At 39.2% G+C, this 23379-nt stretch overlaps 1 protein-coding gene across 1 annotated transcript; it reads right to left on the reverse strand.

The window, feature by feature from the left end:
- Positions 1-10799: 10799 nt before the first annotated feature.
- LOC134643345 (transforming growth factor beta-3 proprotein-like) lies at positions 10800-23265 on the reverse strand. The gene is made up of 7 exons (XM_063495665.1): positions 22388-23265; positions 18307-18470; positions 15958-16087; positions 15735-15842; positions 14995-15160; positions 14650-14803; positions 10800-12610 (listed from the first exon to the last, which is right to left on the reverse strand). Exons 1-7 carry the CDS (start codon positions 22731-22733, stop codon positions 12452-12454), a joined length of 1227 nt encoding a protein of 408 aa, XP_063351735.1. The 5' UTR covers positions 22734-23265; the 3' UTR covers positions 10800-12451.
- Between the last annotated feature and the right edge of the window lie 114 nt (positions 23266-23379).

A 23379-nucleotide genomic window follows, 5' to 3' on the forward strand; every position in this document is an offset into this window, starting at 1 on the left:
TGAGAAACTAATTAAAATAGCTGCAAACGTTAGTTCGTATTCCATCCCTGGAAGTTTTAATGGTAAAACAATTGTTTTTAGGTCAGGATGGGGTTCTGGTTCCCATTATGCTGATTATGTTAGCGGTGCTGAAAAGATAAAATGAATGCAGCCCATGTAATGAAAGAAACATGTTAGTCGCTTTTCTGGAGAAGTGGACCATCGGACAGCCCGCAGCCTGGCTACAAGGATGTTTGTTATTTGCCTTTTGCAAACATAACAAAGCACAGCTGATCAGCTCGGTTTACAACCACAGCGAAACCACGATTTAATTTTGAAGGGAATATAAAAAGGGGTGAAGAACAGCGACAGGGGAAGAAGACATCTTATTTTGTATGTTTATAGATACTAGTTGGCCATCTGGACAAATTAGATTATCTAAGCATTAAAGATTAGAGAAAGTGAACCAGCAACAGTTTGTTTAGAGAAATTTGATTTCAGTGGAAACACCCTCATAAACAAAAGACAAACGGTTTAGCTCTGTGAGGCCATTCTCATCAGGACACCAGTGATTGTGTTTGAGAGTGAAGCATGTCAACAGCAACTACTAGTGTGCTCTGTTGGTGCACGTATTGGGAACACGAGAGGGAACTGCCCATATCAGTTTTTGTTTACAGTGACGACAGGATGTGGCCCGAAAACTATGCTGTGTTTGTTTATAATATCCGAGTGACTTAGATTATAAATCCTACATGTTGTATGAATGTAAGCCAGCCCCCAAGTACAAAGTCCTCTGTGACACTCCCGTGTCCTCTTACTGTGCTCAAAGACAAACCAAAGCATCACTCTCACACTGGAAGTTTTATATCATTTTGTTACCATGTTATGCAACATAACACACCGCTGATTATAAAAGACCAGCAAAAGTGGACGATCAGCCGCCTGATTTGTGAGATTGGGAGAGTCCTGCTGTTAGTAGAAGCCACAAGCATCCACTTCACTGAAGATGTTATTTGTAACACAAATCTGCTTTAAGAGCTCATAGTTTGTCAAATTCAGGGCTGCTTGTTGACAAAGGACTGCTCAGAATTACTCCATAGTGTGTGTGTAGTTGTTCCTATGTTTTTATTTGACCAAGCCTTTGCTATGCAGCCCATTGACTTGTAAACCAAGTGGATTCAACTAAAGTGAAATCAATTGATTGACACGGTCAGTGTCAAAAGGCTCTTTTTATAGTTTATAACAAATAAAATATAGCAATTAGTTCATTCTTCATTCAGAAATGATTACTAGAAACACATTATTAGCACCAGGTTGGAACTCCTTTTGCCTTCAAAACTGCCTCAATTCTTCATGGAATAGATTCATCAAGGTGCTGAAAACATTCCTCAGGGATTTTAGTCCATATTGATATGATACACTGAAAAAAAGGGATCGGCCAGCTCTTGGATTTATGTAAGCATCTTGCGTGTATTTAACACAATTGCCTCATGGTTTAAAGTTAAGTGTAACTATATAGTGTAGAAAATACATAATATGCAGAGCGGGTAAATTAAATTGTTCATATCATGTTCGAGTGAAGTAAGTCAATGATATAGCAATGTTAAATCTCGCAGCACTGCATGGGATTTCAGTCTCGCACGCTTTGGATCGTGGTTTGAGGAAGGGATCCATCTCAGTCAAGTCGAACAGCCACCTCTACTTTTTTTGGTATACCGAAAAAGTAAATTGGGTGGTTGTTACATTAAAAAAGTCTACCTTGTAATTTGAACACAAAATTTTCATGTTTCTATCTTGAACGTAATTAAATCATGTAGGATCTGTACGGAATTCAACAACTTAATTTGTTCTTGTTGAGATGACATGATACAATCTAGTAGGAGTGGTTAGTTGCTGGACTCATGAAATTAACAAGATCACATGAGATTTCAAACTGCAGGAAAATCACTAGAGTTATAAGAGGCAGGTCACTACACACACACAACGTGTATGCTATTGCTTTTTATTGTGGTTTAACCTGTCAAGGACAAAAACGTACAGAAAATTCTGCATCAAGCCTTGAAATCATAGCTTTCCTACTTTTGTCAACCCTGGATTGGTGACATGGTGGTTAGCGCTTTTGCCTCACAGTAAGAAGGTCCTGGGTTCAAATCCACAATATGGCTAGTTTGCACTGGTTTCTTTCTGGGTATTCTGGTGTCCTCCTACAGTTAAAAGTCATGCAGGTATTAGAGTTAGCTTAGGTTGATTGGTGATTCTAAATTCACCATGAATGTGAATGCAAATGGTTGTTTGTCTCTATGTGATTGACTGGTGAGCTGTCCAGTGTGTACCCTGCCTCATAACCTAGCCCCCCTGCAACCAGGATAAAGATAGGAGGATGTTAGTTGTTGTAGATCCATTCAACTTTTATGTTAACCAGACTCTAGACTTTGTTGAACATTATGTAATATGAAGACAACATGTAGTATTTAAGTGATCAAGTAGTACTGTGGTAAAGGTTATTGAATAGTGTTGAAATAAAATGACAAAATTGTGAAGGATTAAAATATTCCAAGAGCTCAACTTACTTCATCTAAACATGTTTCAATCACGTTTTATGAACACAAAATGCACAGGTTTATTGACTATGAATAAGTTGTGTTGATTTAACTCAGTTGTTTAAGTTTCTGCCAAAGCAAAACATTTGTGTGCAATCAATGTCCACTATTGAATCAAGTAAATCCAACATGGCCTTTTTTTCAGTGTAGCCTGACACAGTTTCTGCACATCAGCGGTGTGAATCGCCTGCTTCACTACATTCCAAAGCAAAGGTGCTCTATTGGATTGAGGTCTGTGACTGTGGAGGCCATTCGAGTACAGTGAACTCATTGTCATGTTCAAGAAACCTTTTTGAGATGATTCGAGTGTTGTGACATGGTGCACTGCTGGGAGCAGCCATCTGAGGATGGGATAAATAGGATGGGACACCAAATATGACCTTACTGTTTGAATGTTGTAGCATTATTATTGAGACCTGTCAATGGATTTCCAATCTTCCATTTTTATATTTTGTGTGTTAATTGTCACATCTGGTGTGGTCTTCTGCTGCTGTAGCCCATCTGCTTCAAGGTTCCACATGTTCAGAGATGCTCATCTGCACACTTTAATGACTCATTATTTAAGTTCCTGCCTACTTGAACAACTCTGGCCATTTTCCTCTGACCTCTGGCATCAACAAGGCCTTTTCAGAAAGCTGCTGCTCACTGGATATTTTCTTGCTTTCTGATCATTCCCTGTAAACTCTAAAGATGGTTGTGTAGAGAAATCCAAGCAGATCAGCAGTTTCTTCAGAGCCTCAGCCATGTGACTGGCTGATTCAGTATTTCCATTATCAAGCGGTTGAGCAGGTGTGCCTAATGAAGTGGTGAGTCTGTAAGTAGTTTTACAAAATCCTGTATGTTAGCCATATATTTAGGTTTTCAGTAGTATTGGCACCGTAGCACGATGGCTCCCTGCGGTTTGGGATGTGAGCGCTACAAATTAAACTGAAGCTTTACGTATACGGTACAAAACTTTCACGTATACGCGTGCAGATACAAACTTTACAGTGGGACCATAGGCGTGCTGTACATTTTTACACATGCACATTATGTTGGACATAGAGTGACTGTGGAACGCTGCCAGCTGGAGGAATCAGAAGGTCCTGTGCAGATTAATGAGGAGACACAAACCAAGCATGTTTCTCATTGACTCTGTGGAGGAATTGCTCATCTTTGCTTCTCCTGGTTACTTGGAAACACGGAGGCCTAGGTATCTTGTTACTAATAGAAGAGTAATTGCAGCGCTATTAGAGATTTACAATTTATACTTTCCAGTTTTGTTGTGTAATGTTGGCATTAAGCAACAGTCCAAGAATGCAGTTTCCTCTTTCCATAGGTAACTGATGGTAATGTCATTTTAAGAGCAGCTAGAGATTTAAAACATGAAGTTATTTTTCTGTTAAAAACATGCATTTAACCTCATCAGATTCTGCCAGACCAATGATATAACTCAATTTTAGTTGCTCATTACTGGAAACCTGACACATAAGTCTTGTTCCCAAGTCCTTGTGTGAAAAGCACATTGATTGTGAGTGCCATCTTCATCAACTTTGTCTCTGCAAAACATGGCTATAGAAATAGATTTGCTTCTAATGGTTAGAGCACAAAGATAGGTGGTATAGATCTCTATGAGAAAATGGCCCTGTGCTCACCCTCTGTAAACACTTTTCTGCTCAGTTTATGATCTTGATTTCTAGTTTTGAGCATTGTTTATTGCAAAATTTGCTCATTTGCTAAATTCTGGTCAGATTTAGAGTAAGTAAGTAAAATAAGCAGAGTGTGGTTACTTTGTGATTGATAAGTCACAATTGTTGCTGTGTGCTCTGCTTTTCTCAGCTTCACCCCTCACTGAAGACATCTGTTTTCAAAACACCAAGATAGAAATTTGCCTTCACAAAGCAGTGAAGGATCACATCACAGAGGCTAGAAGTCTATCTTTCATGCACTCTGGAAAGCCCATCCAGATTAATTTTCTTGCTTCAAATGTATGTATATGTTATAATAACTGGCCTGGAAAGGACATCTTCCACTCAGGGCCTAGAGAATTTATAAAGATTATATTTTATACTAGGTTTTAATAGGAAAAAGAATATGAAATACCTGTTTTTCCTATATTTCAAGTGCTGTAGTACATGAAATACCTGCGATTTTCTTTCTTTCTTTTGATTAGCAGTATATATATAATGATTCAAACTATGACCAGATGGCATATGTTACCTGAATTGGTACTGTTAGCATTTTTTAAGGCAAAGGTGCCCACTGAAAATGAAGTAAACTTATATTTTCAGCATTTCTTGCAGCTGCTGGGGCCTCTTTCAGCTCATTGACTTCGTAACTTCAAGATTTGTGTTACTTAGCTTTTATCCAAGTAGCATAAATTCCTTCTTTGTGGTGAGACCTTTGTATAACTGCTTTTTTCACCAGTTTGATCCTCATTTACTGTGAGAGCATACAGTATGCCCAGACAAGCAGAAAGATAATAAACTTAGCAAAACTACTTGAGTCCTCGTTTTTGAGCTTGTGCAGGAGAAAGCACCCCGCTGACCCGGTCTCCATTACCTGGTAGAGTAGTGGCAGCTGTATAAGAGGCTGTTAAAGACATGACTACTCTCATCAATCTGATTTGCACTTCTGGGATGACTGTAGGGGGGAAAAGGCCTGTCTTACCATTACCTAGAGAGTAATCTAAAAAGTATTACTGCTTAAAAATCCAATTGATTTAAGATTCTTTTTTCTATATGTGTGTGAGCACAGAAAAATATCAGCCAAGGCAAACAGAAATGCATCAAAGTATGCTTTAAATATCCCACAGATGTCCTACTTTAGCCTTACTCCTCATGTTTCTCTGAGCGTTTATAAAGTAGTAGGTAGGTAAAGCATCAGGGCCTATAACTTGATGTAAATGGAGAAGGTGTTTACAGCTACGAAGAGACAAAATAAATGTTCTAAAGGAAACTTAAACTCAGCTTCTGGCAGTGTTACACGCATTCCTTCAACAAAGAAGTCCTTTTATAATTTTATAGTCAGGATCATGAACAGTATGACTGTGTGTGATGTTCATGTATATACTGATAGTCTTCAGAATGATTTAAAACTAAGAGCTTGACATCATGTCATAAATGTTAAAACCTCAACCGCTATTAAAAAAAAATGTAATAGGGTTGCACAATTATACAATTATTGATTATTGAGTTTATGTAATGCAGAAATGGTTGTGTTTGAGCAAGCAAAGCTAAGTGAAAAACTAAGATCACCCCCACTGCTCATACAGAGAACTTCTGTAAAGGCAGAAGATTTGTCAGTTTGCTGGTCTGGAGCTTTCAGGTGGGTGTTAGCGCAATGCCACAACCTTCCCATGAGTAGAAATTTAACTTCACACCACAGTAAATGTGTTAAATATGAAAGTCCGTGGCAACCTATTGGGTTGGGCAAAGGTTATCCCAACTGTCAATCTGATTCATAACAGGGCTGATTCATTGGGTTTGTAAAGTGAACAAACCACAAGACATCTGGAACAATGTCATTTGTGGAGATGTTTGGTCATAATGTACAGTGCCACATGTAGAAAAAACAAAAGCAGTATATCAGAACAAACACCTCGCACAAGGAAGTATGAGATGGCCATTTTTATTTTGCCACCTTATATTTCCTTGTGTCCTCTCTCTCCTTTGGTTACTGGGAAATTGTTCCCCAAACAGGAAGCATAAGCAGGGACCTTGGTCAATAAGCACAATTTCTCCCCATATTCATGCTACATATGGAACTAGTCACGCTTCTGACCTGTGCTGCTTTGGGGGTGCTGGAAAGTCTGGATGACTCCCTGCCCTGTGCATACTGGTTTTTGCCTTCAGTGTTTTTGTTTTGTTTTTTCCATCCAGGGCTACTGTCCATCTAAATTGTAGAGCATGTACTCCTGTTATAGAGTTATCATTTGTAGAAGGAAGATTATGTTTCTTTCTTCTAAACCTTATGCTGTAGTTTAAGGAAAAATGGCCATTTTGTGTAATTCTCACTTCTTCACTCCTCAGAGAAGCGAGTTTTGTGTAATGGTGTGTGCTGATTTTAAAGGGCGTGCAAATTATAATGTCACACTGTCTGTCTTCCCACAGTTTGCTTCCCTCCTCTCTTTGTCTCTCCTCTCTCCTATTATTGGAATACTGTCACGGAAACGCACACTCTGCTGTAATATAATGCTGTAGTTTGATCCAGACCTCCCATTCATTTGTTTATCTATAAAGGTCTATGAAGTTGATACATGTTTACATATTTGTTCACCCCTTCACTCTTTTCCAGTAACTATGGCTGCTGGCTTGACTCGTGCATGTATGTGTGTATGTGTATGTATGTGTGTGTGTGTGTGTTCTTCCCATCACTGAATTACACAACTCTTTCCACCCTGGGGCCTGAGAACTAGTCTGATGTGACCTGATGATTTTATTGCAGCAGCAGTCTATTTTGACTCTTTCGCTCTAGCTCTCTCCCTCACACACACACTCAAACACACACACACACACACACACACACTACTTTCCCTCTGTCTCTCACTTCCCCCTCTAATTTTTTTTTCTACCTCCACATCTGTTAATCTGCTCAGGGAATAGCAGCACAGTTTTCCAAACCTCTGTGCATTTACGTGTCATGCAATTCATCATTGGTAAGTCTTGGATGAGCACAAGTTCTGAGAAAGTCAGACTTCAACCCAGAAAAGGACCCTGAACTTAAATCAGATTATGGTTTGCTCATCCAGCCAGTAGCCGAGAACTTGAAATAGGTTTATTGCAGGTTTGGGCTTGAGGTGGTCAGCTTTCCTCTAAGAGAAGCAAACAATGTTCTTATCTGCACCTTCAAACATAGAAGATGAAAGTCCAGGCTTAACAGAATCCAGATACATTTTACTCCCTATCAGTTTTTTTTTCAGTGATTTTCGAAAGACGTACCCAATTAAGATGAAGAAGCCACAAGAGATAATATTACCTGTGAAGTTTCTTGTGTTGGATCCATTTAGCTAGTGAACCAATGAAAGACTAGTATTTGTTGTTGTTACCAGGCTGCTGCTCATATAGTCGATGGCAACAAATGCAACTGTGGTTCCTTACCAAGTCTTTCACTGAAGTAGACGCTTTAGTGTATTTCCTTCATGTGTTTCAGTGTCTGACTGTGCTCAACAATGTGGCTTGCCACTACGTGGCCCTAAATGAGCCCTTGCTTGAATAAGAAGACCCAAGCCAAGGTGCCGCCTCTGTTAGGAAAGGCCTTATCGTGGCTAACTCCTCAGCCCATTCTATTAAACTGACATGAGAAAAAGATATTCGGATATTTTACTCTTCCTGGGAGTCCGCCGGTTCACTGGTTCTATCCACAGACATAAAGAAGTCTTTTAATGTATATGTAGCATTTATGTATACTGAAGCAATAAGAGCCCTGATTTTTGTGATACTGAATTTTTTTCACAGGGCCAAACTGCGGACTTGTACACAAGTAAGTAACATGTCGTCTGCTGGCTTTCGTTGATGGTCGAAAGTCACTCATGCATGGGGCACAGCCGCTCTGTACCAGTAATGTGTGTTGTTGGTACAGCGCTGTCTGTAAACCCATTAAAGCCTCGACCCCTGTTTTTAGACCTCGTCATGCCCTCTGGTCTTTGTGTTTCCATCATTGTGCTTCATTTCTGATTAATTGTGACAGGGAACAATAATGGGAACGTAGAGAAATGGAATTCTCTCTGGCTACTTGTCAGTCCGTATTAGCTCAACCAACAACCCCTCCAATCGGTGTAACCCATTAGCAGAGCTGACATAAAAATATAAGCAACCTCTGATCACCCAGTCTTTAGACAAGCAACTAAACATTTGGTAATGAACCATCAATAACACCAACTTTTGGGTAAGAATTGCACAAGATCTGCCTGTTGTTCTTTTTCATTCATTTTACTCTGTAGTGTGTCTGATATGCCAGTTACAAATGCTAATAGAATCTTAAATGTTTACGTGTACATTTCCCACTTTATAATTGTGTCTTCAAAATTGTAATTAATAGTATAGTATAGTAAAGTAGTAGTAAAGTAAGTTAACTATTCTTAGATTTAACTTTTTAATAAATCATTATCAAACTCTTACAGATGACAAAGTAAGAACAGCCAGAGTCATGCAGCCACTGGGGAAGCCTGTGTGGGGACTATGCTATGCACATACACAGCACTGAAGTAATATCCAGTGATTATTAGTATTATTAGTAACAATTTCTATCATATGTCTTTTAAAGAGCCTATTTCCACTGTAATAATCTTCTGAGCTTTATCAGCAAATTTAAAGGAATGCATGTATTAACTTATTCCAGATTTTTTTTAATCCACTGTTGGTTACATAGAAAACTGTGTTGACATGGCCACATAAGTAAATAGTGACAGTGAGTGACCCAAGATAATTACCCTAATGTACAGTGCTGCTCAAAAGACTTTCATATCATTTTTTAAATTGGTCTCGAGCAAAACTAAAGTTTTCCAACATTTCTTAAGGTCTTTCAATTATTTTCTTTGGACATTTGCTGCTTTTACACCTTTTTCCCTTGTTTGTTTGTCAAGGTATTTAACACTGACCTGTGAGTCATTAGAGTATTTAAAAAATCACCTAACTCAAGGAATGAACCAGTTTGTGTCTACACACCACAGACAACCTAGAAAAGAACAATTTTTAAAATGTATCTATAGGTTTGGTTATTAGCATAGTGTTGCAAACACATGGAATTTGTTCTCATTTCACTTTAATTGAATCTAAAAAAAACAAAACAAAACAAAGATAGCACCGCTTGACTGGCATAAATAGTATTTTTGCACTAATCAGGTGATTAACAAAAAGTTATTTGCTGAAAACTTGACATATCTTGGTATGGTGTGCAGCATGTCCTTAAAAACAATTAAAGAAACTGACCAAGTGAAGATAAAAAGAAAAGTTGGCCTTAAAAAAAACTATCACAGATGACAGTATCTGAAAATCATGTCCTTAAGAAATAGGAAAAAATGGAAGGATGGCTATCAAGAAGCCATTCCTAGAGAAGGAAAATATGGAGAAAAGACTAAGATATGACACATTACACAAGAACTTGACTGAAAATCAGTGGCAGCAGGTCTGATTAAATTTGCAATCAATATGTATCGAGGAGGTTGAGTGTCTACAGTCATCTGTAAAACATGGGAGAGGCTCTGTCATGGTTTGGAGCTGCATTTCAGACAGTGGTGTTGGAGATCTTGTCAAAATTGATGGAATTATGAACACAAAAAAAGTACCATAAGATTTTGATCCAGCTGTTATACCACCTGCAAAGTCTCTGACTGGTAGCGGCTTTGTTACCTGGATAGAAAGGGCACACAAACGAACACTATCAGTCATGGATTGACCTTCCCAGAACTTGGATGTTAATAATAATTGAAGCAATGTGGGATCATCTTGACAGAGAACAAGAAGCCAAGGCAGCCAACATCCAAAGAAGAGCTTTGAATGTCTTTCAAGTAGTCTGGAGAAATATTCCTGAAGACTTCTTAAAGAAATGACAAGAAAGCTTGACTAAGAGAGTTCAGGCTGTGTTGAATAAAAAAGGGTTTTATACCAAATAATGACTTTAAGTTTGCTTGTTTTTGTGTGTTTCGATACCTTGCTGCACCTATGTCCAATTTTCCTAGTAAACTACAAAGAAATAAGGGGTGGCGTGTGACTTTTACACAGTACTTCAAGTAATAGCATGAGCTTAGGCACCGCTGTAAAAACTGTCTGGCTCTACCACTGAAAGCAAGTATCAAACTTGGAGGAGAACACATACCTAGGTATGAGGCGGTACTGAATGTAAAATGCCTTTTTTTTCAGTTTTTTTGCGTGATTTATGCTATCCATTTTATGAAAAACAAGGAAATAAAGAGATGCCTGTGCAGTAATATGCTCTTAAAATAAGAGTAATTGCTTTTTGCCTGGGAAAGCTGTTAAGCAGTAACCCCTGAGAAACTTGAATTTATCACTCTGGTTAAAAAAAAAAAAAAGGCTGTGCATGCGCCTGCAGGAAACAGGTGGGGCTGGTGAGATTCAAGAAAGAAAAATTATGTTTGTATGGAACCAAAACATTATGTGAAAATAGCATTTTAAATGACATTTCAATAAGGCAGACAAGAATAGTTCATACATTCATCATCTCCTAATTTGGAGTTAAATGTTTGCACAGATTTGAACGTTACGCTTTAAAAAGGGGCTCATAGACTTTTGCATGATGTCTTTTTAATAACAATCATTTTATCAAACAACATGACTGCCAAAACACAAAACAAAAAAACAACAACATGACCTAAATGTCACCTAAAGGCTAGATGACTCCGATTGGGCAAATGTCAAACAGTACAGGGATTCAGAAATGAGTTGGAGAAAATGAGGTCTAACTGTACATCAGGCCACTGTCATGTTATAACTTTTCCTCCACTCCCTCTTCATTTCTGTTCCATTAGGACTTCACACTGTAAGAGAGCACCAAAACAAACAGAGACACAGCAAAAGGGAATGAAAGACTGCAGTGTTTTGGGAAGCCCAGACTGCACATGTAAATTCCTTGTCAGCGGGCTGGAGTGAAGGGTGACAGGTGAGTTGACAGGAGACAAAAGAAATAGAAGAAAACAGCTGCACTAAAAAAATGGCCTTTAGTCAGACAAATAAGGGGATTCCACATAACAGGTTAAACTCCTATATGGACAATAATGCTGCATATTCTTTCTAAATCACAAAGGAAATGTAACAGTACCCACAGTTTAATATAAAACTGTTACGCGTCAATCTTCTTCCCAGTTAGTGAAACAATCACTATACGACAAGTTGCATAACAGACTAAATCTGCTATTAATGTAAAAGAAGTCTCATAAAAACCTGTTGCATAACACGTGTTCTTTTCCAGTATATTCTTTGATGTCCCAAAAATAATTTGAACCTGTTAAAGATGAAAACTTCCAGTGAATGGCAGTGTGCTCATGGCTAGTTTCCATCACAGTTCTTCCCTTCCATACAGGTCCCCTCTTCTTCTTCTTCTTCTTCCATTCGTTTTAATAGATTCACCGAGAAAAAAAAAAATAAAAACGAGACCATTGCTGCTGGCTGGCCAAAAAAAGAAAAGCTTGGCTCAACCTTCTTTGTTCATTGACTTTCCATTGCAAATCCAGCAGGCATTCTCTCTCAGCTCTCCTTTTCCCTGACCACAGCTATGGCTTTGGATACAGCAGCAAGTCTGTCCTTTCTCCTTTTGTGTTTGAAGATAATGCCCACTGTTTGAAGTGAAGGGAATTTAAGGCAAGTTTAAGGGAATATTGGGCCTGAAAGAAGAGACCTGTCTATATTTGTGACGACTAACAATGTAAAATCAAGGCTAGATTCAAGAAAGAGTTACGCAAAAATACTACAACGTAGGCCTCTTTGAGTAACTATCAATGAAGCAGCTATAATTAGTTTTTTTGTTGTTTTTATTTTAATTTCTTTCATTTTGTCACAAATAGGTGCCCTTGCCAATCTAGCCTCTAAAGTATGTTGTCCATCCTCACAAATATAGGGGGAAATATTTTAAGCTCAAGTCTTATTTGGGACTATTTTTTTAAAGTTAGATTCAAATTAAACTACTTTACTTGTCAACCAGAACGAATTGAGGGAAACAATACAAATTTGTATCAAAATATCAAGTTTGTTTGTTTTGGGGTTTTTGTTTTTTGAGAAAATCTGCATCGTTAAAAATGTGCCACCTCCTGAGTGGTGGCACAAATCTAAGCCATGAGGCCACAGTTTAAGTATTTGTCACAGCTAAAAGTCCAAAAGTCATGCATGGGTTTGGTCTGTACCGAGTAAAATCCTGCTACACTGCCTCACATTCATGTCCTCTCAGCTACACTTGCAAGACTTGACAATCATGTTGGAGAGCTGCTCCACTTTAGGTGTCCGTCCAGAGTAGTAGAGTATAGTGAGGGGTTCCAGGTCTTGGGGGACACAGCAGGGGGAGGCGGATGCCTCTGGATTCAGAGTGTTGTAGAGGCTCAGCAGCTATTGAAAAAGACATAGAAATTAAATAATTATAAAATTCACATTTGTTTTGTGTACCGTGTGTCTCTGCTGTCTCTTCCTATGTGATATTACATGGCAGAGACATGGCACACAAAGACTTCTGCGCAGAAATCCATGAGAGAAAGTAGTAACAGCAAAGAGCCTCTGCCCCTCTACCAGAGAGCCAAACATCTGTTTTTTTACAGCCAAACTGGAGAAATATACACTCACTAGCCACTTCATTAGGTACACCTGTTCAACTGCTCACTGACGCCAATATCTAATCAGCCAAACACATGGCGGCAACTCATTGCATTTAGTCATGTAAACATGGTGACGATGACCTCCTGTTCAAGTTCAAACTGAGCATCAGAATGGGGGAAAAAGGGTGATTTAAGTAACAGTGAACGTGGCATGTTTGTTGGTGCCAGACAGGCTAGTCTGAGTATTTCAGAATGTGCTGGCCTGCAGGGATTTTCCCACCAAACCATTTCTAGGACAATTTTCAAACAATAGTCCGAAAAAGGGAAAAAGAGAAAATAACCAACCCTGGGCAAATATCAGTATGAAAGACGAACATGGCTACTATGACATCACCCATTGTTTTGTGAAGTCCTGTTCTGAAGCCTCAAGATGAGGGCTTCCCATGTCGCCACCTTGGTTGCAAAAACTGGACATGACGAGGCTGGGCAGGTCTGACTGCGAAACCAAACGCTTATCGCCTAACAACTTGTGACTGACAACTCGTGAGCCAATGTGTTTGTGGTTTCATAGCATGCATATGGTGCATGAAACATGGTATGATGTAGACTGGCAAAAAACAATAACAACATGAAAAAAGAGTGACTGTAGAGTGACCTACAAGCTTGGCAGAAAAGTGACTATGGAGGTCACGACAGAAAGCTGTTTTCCCATAGACATCTATAGGGCCAGAAGTCTTTTTGCAACCACAACTATTGCCATCTGGTGACGTTCAGATAGAATGCAAGTTTAAGACACTTCTGCATTGATAGAGTTTTCCGACCCACAAGGTACGTCCATGTTTTATACATGAACAACGCAAAAAAGCAAAAACACTTTGTTTATATCAGACATCAGTGGAGAATGGCCAGACTGCTTTGAGCTGCAGCAGCAATTCAAATAAACCACTTGTTACAACCAAGGTATCTCTCAACATGACAATAAGGTCACTGTACTCTAATGGCTTCCACTGTCACCGGGTCTTAATCCAATAAACCAACTTTGGGATGTGGTGGAATGGGAGATCCACATCATGGATGTGCAGGCGATAAATCTGCAGCAACTGCGTGATGCTGTCATGTCAATATCCACCAAAATCTCAGAGGAAGGTTTCCAGCTCCTTGTTGAATCAGAACTGTGTGCAACCTGATAATAGCTAATGAAGTAGCCCGTGAGTGTATAAACCATACATTGTTTACTACTGATGCAAGTGCACAGATGAGGTTCATGATACACACACACACAAAAAAAACCCACCATAAAAAATCATGAAAGGAACCAATTTCTGGCTAAAATAGCTGTAGCTCCTTTCCTTTCCCCTAAAGTCAACTTTCTTTTGACTGGATGCCCCAGCAGGTGGGGATTCATTCAGTTTACATATCAAATAAAGAATATAGCTCTTTCCCCATGTTTAAATACAGGGCTTAGTCTTGTTAACACAAAACAGCTGCCTGGAGATTCAGTGGCAAAGTGGCAAGAGTTTCTGCTAGAAGAGTTACTGCCCAAGGCATTTTTATTTTAATCAATGCAATACCTATACTCTGACTGTGAAAAATAGCTTTCAGATATATTTATCAGATATATTGATTTGTGATCAAATGGACAAGTTTTTTATATTTTTTGTACATTTTTTACACTGTAATTTAAAATACCATGTATAGTTGTAGTGAATATACATATAAAACATTAACATTTATGATGCTTTTTTTTTCTGCAATCTACGATGTACTTAAAGGTATTTTTGTTTCTGCTGCTGTAAATTCTACTGTGCAAAACTCCCTCAGCAAAATCCCACTTACCGAGCTGTGCGTTGTGTCTGAGCTCCTCAGGTAAGGGCATGGCCCAGAGCAGTAGTTGGCATCGTAACCACTGGGCTCGTGGATCCACTTCCAGTCCAAATCACGGCGGAAATCAATGTGGAGCCGGCGAACACAGCAGCTCTCCTCCGTGTTTCTGTGATGAGGAGGAACAACAAAAACATAGTCAGTCTCAAGAAATGTTTGCAGTGGAACATTTAGGTTCTCTTAATATTTAATTGTCGTATCAAATATTTAAGCTCCTGCACATGAAAGTACCATTAAAACTTGACAGCACTAAGAATAGATTTCTCAAGGACTAGCTAAAACTGGCACGAATCCCCTTACGAGAAACAGTAGTTTGTGTCCAGCGCTCTCTTGCGTCGGCGTGTTGACTGAGTGTCCAGGCGGTGGGGCGGGATCATCATGAGGATGAGATGAGGGAGATTCTGTTCCATTTTCCTCTTCAAGTGATCCAGATCCAAGCGACTGTGCTCCTCCTCTTCATCAATACCTTGATTATAAACATGATCCAAGTGCACCGTGAACAACTATTAACAACTGTGGAAAAAATCCGTCTTTTTTTATCTGAGAAACACCTTAAGTATAATTCACCATAATATAAGCGCACTTGTACTGTATTACAATTCCTCAAACTGAAGCATCTATGCTTAAAAATGATTTCTATGTAAATAACCTCGGATTATTTACCACGATAAAGATGTGATTTGGTTATTACGAAGATTACATTTTCTTTCTTTCTTCCTGTTAGAAGTGAGTTTTTCCTTCCCACTGTCGCCAAAGCGCTTGCTCATCGGGGGTTATATGATTTGGGGGGTTTTCTGTGTTTCCTTTGTGTTATTGTAGGGTCTTTGTCTTGAGGCAACTGTTGGTGATTTGGCGCTGTATATATAAAAGTGAATTGAATTCAATGAAATGCTGCCATGTAAATGTATTGCAGGGATGGTAAGAAATCACAGAGAGCATAAAACATGACTTGCACAAACCCCTAGTAGCTATGTCCATCCTATGTACTGTTTTTTTGGGGGGTATAAAAACTGATGTGACAAAATCTCACTGTAGCTCACCTTTAAACTTGACCTCCAGGACCTCATTTTCCTTGTCAATGATGTCGCCATTTGGGCTGAAGGTGTGGCATGGACAGTGGACACTAATTTCCAAACCCATATTAGATCCTGCAATTAAAAAAAGGCAAGCTTTCATTAACCTTAATGGTAATCCTTTATTATTCCTAATGATAACAATTCTGAGTTATTATGAAATGAGGAAATATGGAGATCTCAGGCTCACCTCTCTTCATCAGCCACTCCCGCACTGTTTCGGTCACATCAAAAGAAATCCATTCTGCGGTACCTTTGGTCAGCACATTCTTGGCTCCAATGAAGCGCTGCTTTCTAATGTGTTCATTTCGCCTCACGATCTGTGAAGCAATAATAAATAGTTGCTCTGAAGCCTTTTTTCTCAACTGTTTTAGTTGTTCTTGTTCTGATTATTCAATAATAGTTTTTAATCATGAGAGGAAAGAGTACATTCAATATATTAATAAACTATGAATACAAAGGTGTAAAGAAAAAGTAAATCAGATGACTCTTGCAGCTCTTTGAGACTACACTGAGGCTATGTCGACATGTACATGGGTATTATTTAAAATGGGAGTTTTTTGTTTTTGCCTTGAAATATCACTTTTCATGTGAAAATGCCAGGGCTGTCAAAAGCATACAGGTAGCACTACAGCATAACTCTAACAATACAGAAAGGTTGACCAATCAGAAGCTGACAAACAATGAAGCTGCACACACAAAACTGACACTCACACATCTGACTTTCCTCATTCATTTCCCTGCCTAGATTTAAATCTTCACCCTGGAAGGGGTTTTTCAAAAGCTCCAATTTCAGTGACCGTAAAATGACAGCAAAATGCCATTTATGTGTTGGAAAAGGCTAAAGCCTATAGAAAAGCTACATTTATCAAAGACGGACTGCAGGCAAGGGGTGTTTTTAAGCTAAATGCTAATTCCCACCTTTGCATAATAAGTCATATCATGTCATAACTGTTCAAATGATGAAGAAGGTTTGAAGTGGCAAAAGACAAAAATGACAAAACATGCATTTCTTACATCAGCCAGACCCAATATGCTAAAATTTAATGGTGCTATATCTTAAACAAAAGATGTATTTTTAATCAACAAAAGGCCAACTCTGCTATTATAACAGCTGTCACAGTTACTTTTTAGTTAAATTCCCCATTAATGCTGCTTTTCGCAGTGTTCCAGTAGATTGTATCATTGCATTTGATAAAATCGGACTAAACCTTGTCTTTCCATTTTTGTTGGCTTGTATTTATTTCTTTATAACTAAAGACATGTGGGAATGTGCACAAGATCTATAAATTTACATTTTACTATTTCTGTTATTATTTACTTAACTTTTGGCAAGGTTGCCACAGGTCCCTGGTTTTTCTGTGGAATTTGGCTATTTGGTTGGAACATGCTATAAATACCTCCTCTGTCACCAGAGCAGGATGCAAAAGAGCTTTTTTCTAACCGCCATTAAGTCACTGAACAAGTTATGACCTGTTTATTTATTTATTATTATTTTTATTGACAGACATTCTTATTTTTGTATTTTGCACACATCTAAACTATTCTTCTTTCTCGTGACCTTCTAATCTAGAGCTTTTTTCCATAGGTTTTTCACACACTTTTTACTTGTTAATCTGCGGTGTGACAATAAAGTTTAATCTGAATCCATTTTGGAGGTGTTTTTCGATCAGTGGGTTGGGCAGATCTATTTTTATAAAAATAAAAAGCCAGATTTTAAACAAAATCATTTATTTACACCAAAATCTTACCAAACCAACCACAGAACCCAGCATACATGTAAATACCAACATGCCAACCATGTGTATCTAAGCACCTGCACAAACACCAGATTGCTATGACGTTTTTAACTGCCAAGATTAATACCAACTCTGGGTACTATGTTAATAGTATATTTTTCTGTCATTTAATTGTGTATCGGTTACTTTGGTGTAGCATTGGGGAGGTCCTTATCAGCAGGAAAAGTTGTAAGAGTTAAGAAGCTACAGTTAAAATTTACCCCCTTTTTCACAGTTTCCAAAAACAACCAGTGGGCCGAATTGGAGTCTTTTCTGGGCCAATTCTGGTCCCCAGGCTGCATATTTGACACCCCTATCTTAGATCCTTATAACAGAATATTGCACTGAGGACATTAACTACAATATTCAGTACTAGAGATCTACACGTAACTATAATTAAGATCATTATAAACATTTGTAGATGTGTACTACTTGTTCTTCGATAACACTGTCTGTGGCTAACTGTCCCGGTTCTGCAAAGATCTTGCAGGCCAGCTGAACCTTTCAATTGTTCATCTATTTATTACCTATGTGCCGAACTGCAATCGAGTTATAAGTGTCTATTTTTTTTGTTAATTGGGGCCTGAAATAACAATAGAACTGACTAGCTATTTCAAGACCGGTTTTAAAACAGTTCAGAATTGTAGTGGTATTTTTCTTTTGTTTATTTTTCCTTGTATACAAAGATTACAACCAGAAAAAGTATTTGCGGTCTGCCTTTAATCTAGGTAGAAGGACAAGGAAACGGTACCTTTACGCACCTGGTAGAGCTCAATCCGCTGTTCATTCCTCTTGGCAGTCGAGTTTGGAACTCTCAGCGCTCGAAACTCTGCTCTGAACAGGTTGGTCGCGTTCCTCTCCATGGCGGAGACGTTAAAACGGAAAACCTTAGAAGTAATGCCTTTTGGGCAGTAAGACAGATCGTCTGGAACAAATAGAATAAAACAAATGTTTTGTGAGGGAGCATGCTTAGAAGCATTTTATGTCCATAGATAGATAAGACAGATGGACCTTGTATAGGTAAAGATACACAGTTCAAATCCGATCTTGGCCATAGTGGTTCTGTGGTGTCTGGCACTACGTTTATCACAGTGAACGACTAGTATTGCTGCCCACCTTAATCAGAACTTGTCAGTGTTTCTCTAACACATTTTGTCTATATTTGGTGGAAATGAAAATGTTGTCACTGAAATAGCATTATTTAGCTTAGTATGACCTCACCTATCTGGTATCAAAAACCTTCCTATCCTCAGTCCCACTGACAACTTTTTGGACCTGAACCCTTTCTGACCATGATGACTTCTCCACAGCCCAACCTCAGTCCTTGAGACATGCCAGACTCTGTATAAGTACCATGCTATAAAAGGAAATCTTTCCGATGTTTGTTGTCCACACTCTCAACACAGTAATTTGTCAGTCTTGTGGCAGCCTTCTGCTTCATTTACACCTGCCACGGCCTCGAGTTGGTTCACAGAGCAGCCTTAAGGTCATTCAAAGGTCAACGTATTACCTCTGAACCCCATCAAAAAGCTAATGTATGTAAATGAGATAAAGAGCGTGATGTCACTGGTCCAGACTCAAATTTTCATTCCACAAAGTCAAAGTCCAAGCACTCTTATGCCTCATGCAGGGAGCACCATTGGCGCTGTGGCTTGTAATTACTGACAGTCTACTGTCTTAAATGAGTAGTCTGATATTTTGTAAAACTTACATTCCCACTTCCTCGCTGTAGGTTACGTGAGAAACTTGACACCACTGCTATGAATACCACCCAAAAAAAGGATGGTGCGAGCTAACAGCTAGTCGCACGTCATTTCATTCTCAAAAAATAATAGGAGCTAATGTTGGCAGCTAGGTGCAGTATTCTTGGCGTGTGGTAATACATGATGTCATTCACAAGCATGTGCCTATTGTGGAATGATAATAAAATCTGTGGCAACCTTTAATGAATGACAGTACGTCCTAAAGCGTAATCAAGGTTAAACAACACAGACCTCTAGAGCGTAATTGGATACAAACAAGTCATGTGACGTTGAAAAGAAAAAAAAACTGACACGGCAGAGGTTTGGGAGTATAGTTAATGAATGTATTAACAGAGCCGGATACAGCACCACTGCTCAGTCTTGCTGCTACGCTTTCCAAGTACCCATTTGCATTTGAATTGAAAACAGTCCCTGTGGTCCAGAAAGCATTTTTTCCCCGTAGACCGCCATTATCAAAAGAGACATCTGTAAAACTGTTAAATACGATGGATCAAATTCATGGAGTCTTTATATTCATAAAAATTCCCACTAGCCGCAAAAGTGAGTTTTATTTCATGTCTATGGACTGCAGCTTGTGGGAGAAACCAGTCAGTGGGCAGCTAATGGTGTTACCACAACAACAAAGCTTCACTAAGAGCTACAAAGTGTTCGAGTCACTTTAAGACGGGTCACAGTGTTTCTACCCAACATTACACAAAACAGTCTCACAGTAAAACCTTACCAAGTCTTATCTGCACCTGAATCTAATCTAACTTTAACTGTAGCTTTATCATGTCACAAAAGAGATTAGGGGTGCTTTGTAAAAGGTATCCTGGTAATAGGCGTGGCAGATCAAAAAGTGTTTCGTCTGTATGTGTTGAGGGCAATGAAAGCTGATGTAATTTGTTTTTATTTTGAAAGATTTGTTGGAGAGTTTGACACATCATTTGAAAAAGTACCTTAAAGAAGCTGGGGATTTGTCTCCATCTGTTACATAGATTTTGAGTAAATACATAAAAAACCCTGCATTTTTCTGCAGGAAAAGACATGTTTTAAATTTGCTTGAGTTGTTGATGAACTGGCTTAAAACAGAGGTGACCTTACCCATTTGCTCCCATTGAGGTAAGACTTATGTTTTGAGTTTTGAAGAGAAAAGTTCAGAAATGTTTAATGCCTGTGTTCTTGTGTGAAGAAGTAAACTGGATAAACATGGAGAATACACTGCTTTAAATGTTGTTTTAATCTAAAAGATGTTTGCGTTGCTTTTTTTTTCTTTCCTGCAAAATTCAAAAGTGGACCTCAACCAATCTGAAAGTTCATCATCTTTCCTTCTCCATCATATGAAAATCACATTACCCACTCTCAGTTTAGGGGCTGAATGAATACAAGTGGATATACTGGGCATTGACAGAATGCATATTTCCAAGTATGAGATCACACTGGACATATTAAAAAAACACTGGCATACACATACAACCCTTGTATTTAAGATTTTGTCATCAATCTGCGTGTGTTATTCTGTTTAAACACCAGTGAACAGTACACTGTATATAAATCTTTGTCGTCACATTGTCGTACCTCGAGACCATCCATGGCTCTCAAATCCAGCTACGAGTCCACCATCTCAAGGCGTCTATTTCCTGGTGTTTTTGTTAAAAACCATTTTGTGAGATTTGAAACAGAACATTGCTGAGGGAAAGTAGGTCTTTTGAGAAACACCTGTTGATTTCAAAGGGACTGTGATGCAATGGTCTTGGCTTTGCTCTAGACCATGAGGCCCGCTTCGCCTCTCACACACGCACAGCAGTTATCCTATTCTGCTTTTTCGGTAATCCAGACTCAGTCGGACCACATGCCACTTGAATTTCCTTCAAGTGCTGACACATGTCCCTCCAGCACAGGTTTTCCAATTACAGTTCGTAGCTTTTTATTCTATAGAGGAGAAAGTCAAATATGGGTTTAACACATGTAAAGGAAATAATGTGAGCCTAAGCAGTCTTTATGTGTTATTTTAACAAATATTTCACATATAAATTTAAACTCATTTTAGGCCAAGTAATGACTTGTTACCTATACCTGCTGGCAATATGAGATGCTGGCATAGTCTTTAGACTTAATTGGGTTTAGGGCTCAGCTTCACACACAGTTTAGCAAAGTTAAACCTGAGCTGTCCTGTATGTGATCTCATTCTCGTGGGCCACCCGTGAGCATAATTAACTAGCCAAGACGGCCAGTGGGGTCACTTTGAGCTCCATCTCAATAGGCAAGTGGGTGGCACCAGCATGAGGGCTACAGAAGAGCCAACTCCTCCCATGCAGAGAAACTCTAAAGCAGAAAAGAGTCCTTCTATCCCAGCTAATGGGGAGGTCCTGCTGTCTAACTTTTCCTGCTCATTTCTGATAACTTTTCCAACTCCTTCTTCTATAGGCATCCCCATCTGCCTGTGCAGATGTCCCTCTCATTTGAACCTGACTGGAAAGGAAATGGGAACATCTGGGATGGGAGACATGAACCATAGAGAAGGGAAAAAAACAAGGCGAATAAGAGCGGAGTCAGGAGTGGGAGGAGAGTGGCCTTCCTGGAACACAGGTTCAGACATAAAACAGGTTGGCGAGCACAAAAGAAATAAAGCACATCATTCACAAGGGCACTGCTTTCTGTTCGCCTTTTAGTTTTACAAAAATTCAGAGAAGAGTTTTATACAATTAAACATTAATCTGCTAAAGGGGAATTTGTTTTTTTTTATGTTTGAGATGATTATGTGACACTAACCAGTTTCCAGCACAAACACTAAAAAGAGGATTTGGTCTGTAAAAGAGGGGACGGCTTGAATGGGGTTAAACGTGGGATATAAAAAAAAAAAAAAAAATTATAATAAAAATTATATCATAAAATTGAAAGAGTCTTTTGCCACCTAGAAATTTTATCAATCTAAAACTGTCAATGAAACGGAATGACATAATTGCTGTTTTGAGTGTTGTGCCGCTGGGTTTAGGCGTACACTCTAAGTTTGATGCGTAATTACGCACTATGGACACGTTGGTGGCTGGCATAAGTTGGAGAAAGACAGCTTGGCTGTCTGAAAAAGTGCGATACTTACTGTTCTCCGGCGGTCCGTTGTCCATGTTGAATTTGTATATCTCTTTGGCATAGTACTCTGTCTCTGTGTTGTCTTGACCGCAACTCTGCTGCCGATCCCTCCCCAACTCCTCCAGTAGCTCCTTGGTGCTGTTATACAACGCTTGGATTTGATAGGGGATTTTACTCGGTCCAAGGGATTGTGGAGGACTAGTCAGCCGAAGTTTGCTCAAAATTTGACCCCGTATCGCCTCGACCCTCTTCCTTTTCACATGGTCAATATCCACAGTGGCACAAGTTGACAGGGATGAGCTCAAAGTTGCGCAGTTGAGGAGGATGACAAACAGTAAAGCCTTACCCAAATGCATCTTTCTCTCTGCATTTGTTCGCTCGATGGTTGAAATGTGTGGAGGACTACCAGGGTGCGTGTCAAAATCACAGTCCTGTGACCTATGGTTCTTCTTGTGCTTCTCTAAACTTCCCTTGGAAACTAATGCTTAAAAACTCCTCGCTTGATTCGTTTTCTTGTCCCCTTCGCCTGCGGAAATCCAATTTTGTGTTCGCCCATTAGACACAACTCAATTCAAAGTCCCGAAAAAGACGTTCTCCCACATATATGAAATTGATCCGTAGAAACAAGCAATCTGGTCTTTTGCATACTTGTACTCACTCCAGCAGATTTATCCGGTGGCCTGGCACACTTCTCCTCTAAGTCTGTATCACTTAAATGTAGAGCCGCCTTATTGTCTCAGAGGAGGCAGACCGCAGGTTGTCCCGTTAACGAGGTATATGCGACTCTGAGCGGTCGGTATGGCCTCACATGAGCTTTATAGCGGTCGTTTCTGACGTTTTGATGGAGGAGGGTCCCCGGGAGCGCCCAAAACGTAAGCGGGCAGTGAATGCAGCGCTCTAGTCATCAACTCTGACATAATAAGCAAGTTTCACGGGCAGGCCCATCAAACAGCAGGGACAATTTAAGCTCCAGCCCACATTTGTTTATTTACTAAGGTATTT

The sequence above is a fragment of the Pelmatolapia mariae genome, linkage group LG15 (assembly GCF_036321145.2).
Source record: "Pelmatolapia mariae isolate MD_Pm_ZW linkage group LG15, Pm_UMD_F_2, whole genome shotgun sequence".
Taxonomy (NCBI): Eukaryota; Metazoa; Chordata; class Actinopteri; order Cichliformes; family Cichlidae; genus Pelmatolapia; species Pelmatolapia mariae.

Excerpts from the sequence above, each read along its gene's own strand:
- LOC134643345 (XM_063495665.1), bottom strand. The coding sequence starts at position 22,733 with ATGCATTTGGGTAAGGCTTTACTGTTTGTCATCCTCCTCAACTGCGCA. Across the intron at positions 14,804-14,994 it reads GACACAAACTACTGTTTCTC|AAACACGGAGGAGAGCTGCT; the intron begins GTAAGGGGATTC and ends TCCTCATCACAG. Across the intron at positions 12,611-14,649 it reads CAGACACAACGCACAGCTCG|CTGCTGAGCCTCTACAACAC; the intron begins GTAAGTGGGATT and ends CTTTTTCAATAG.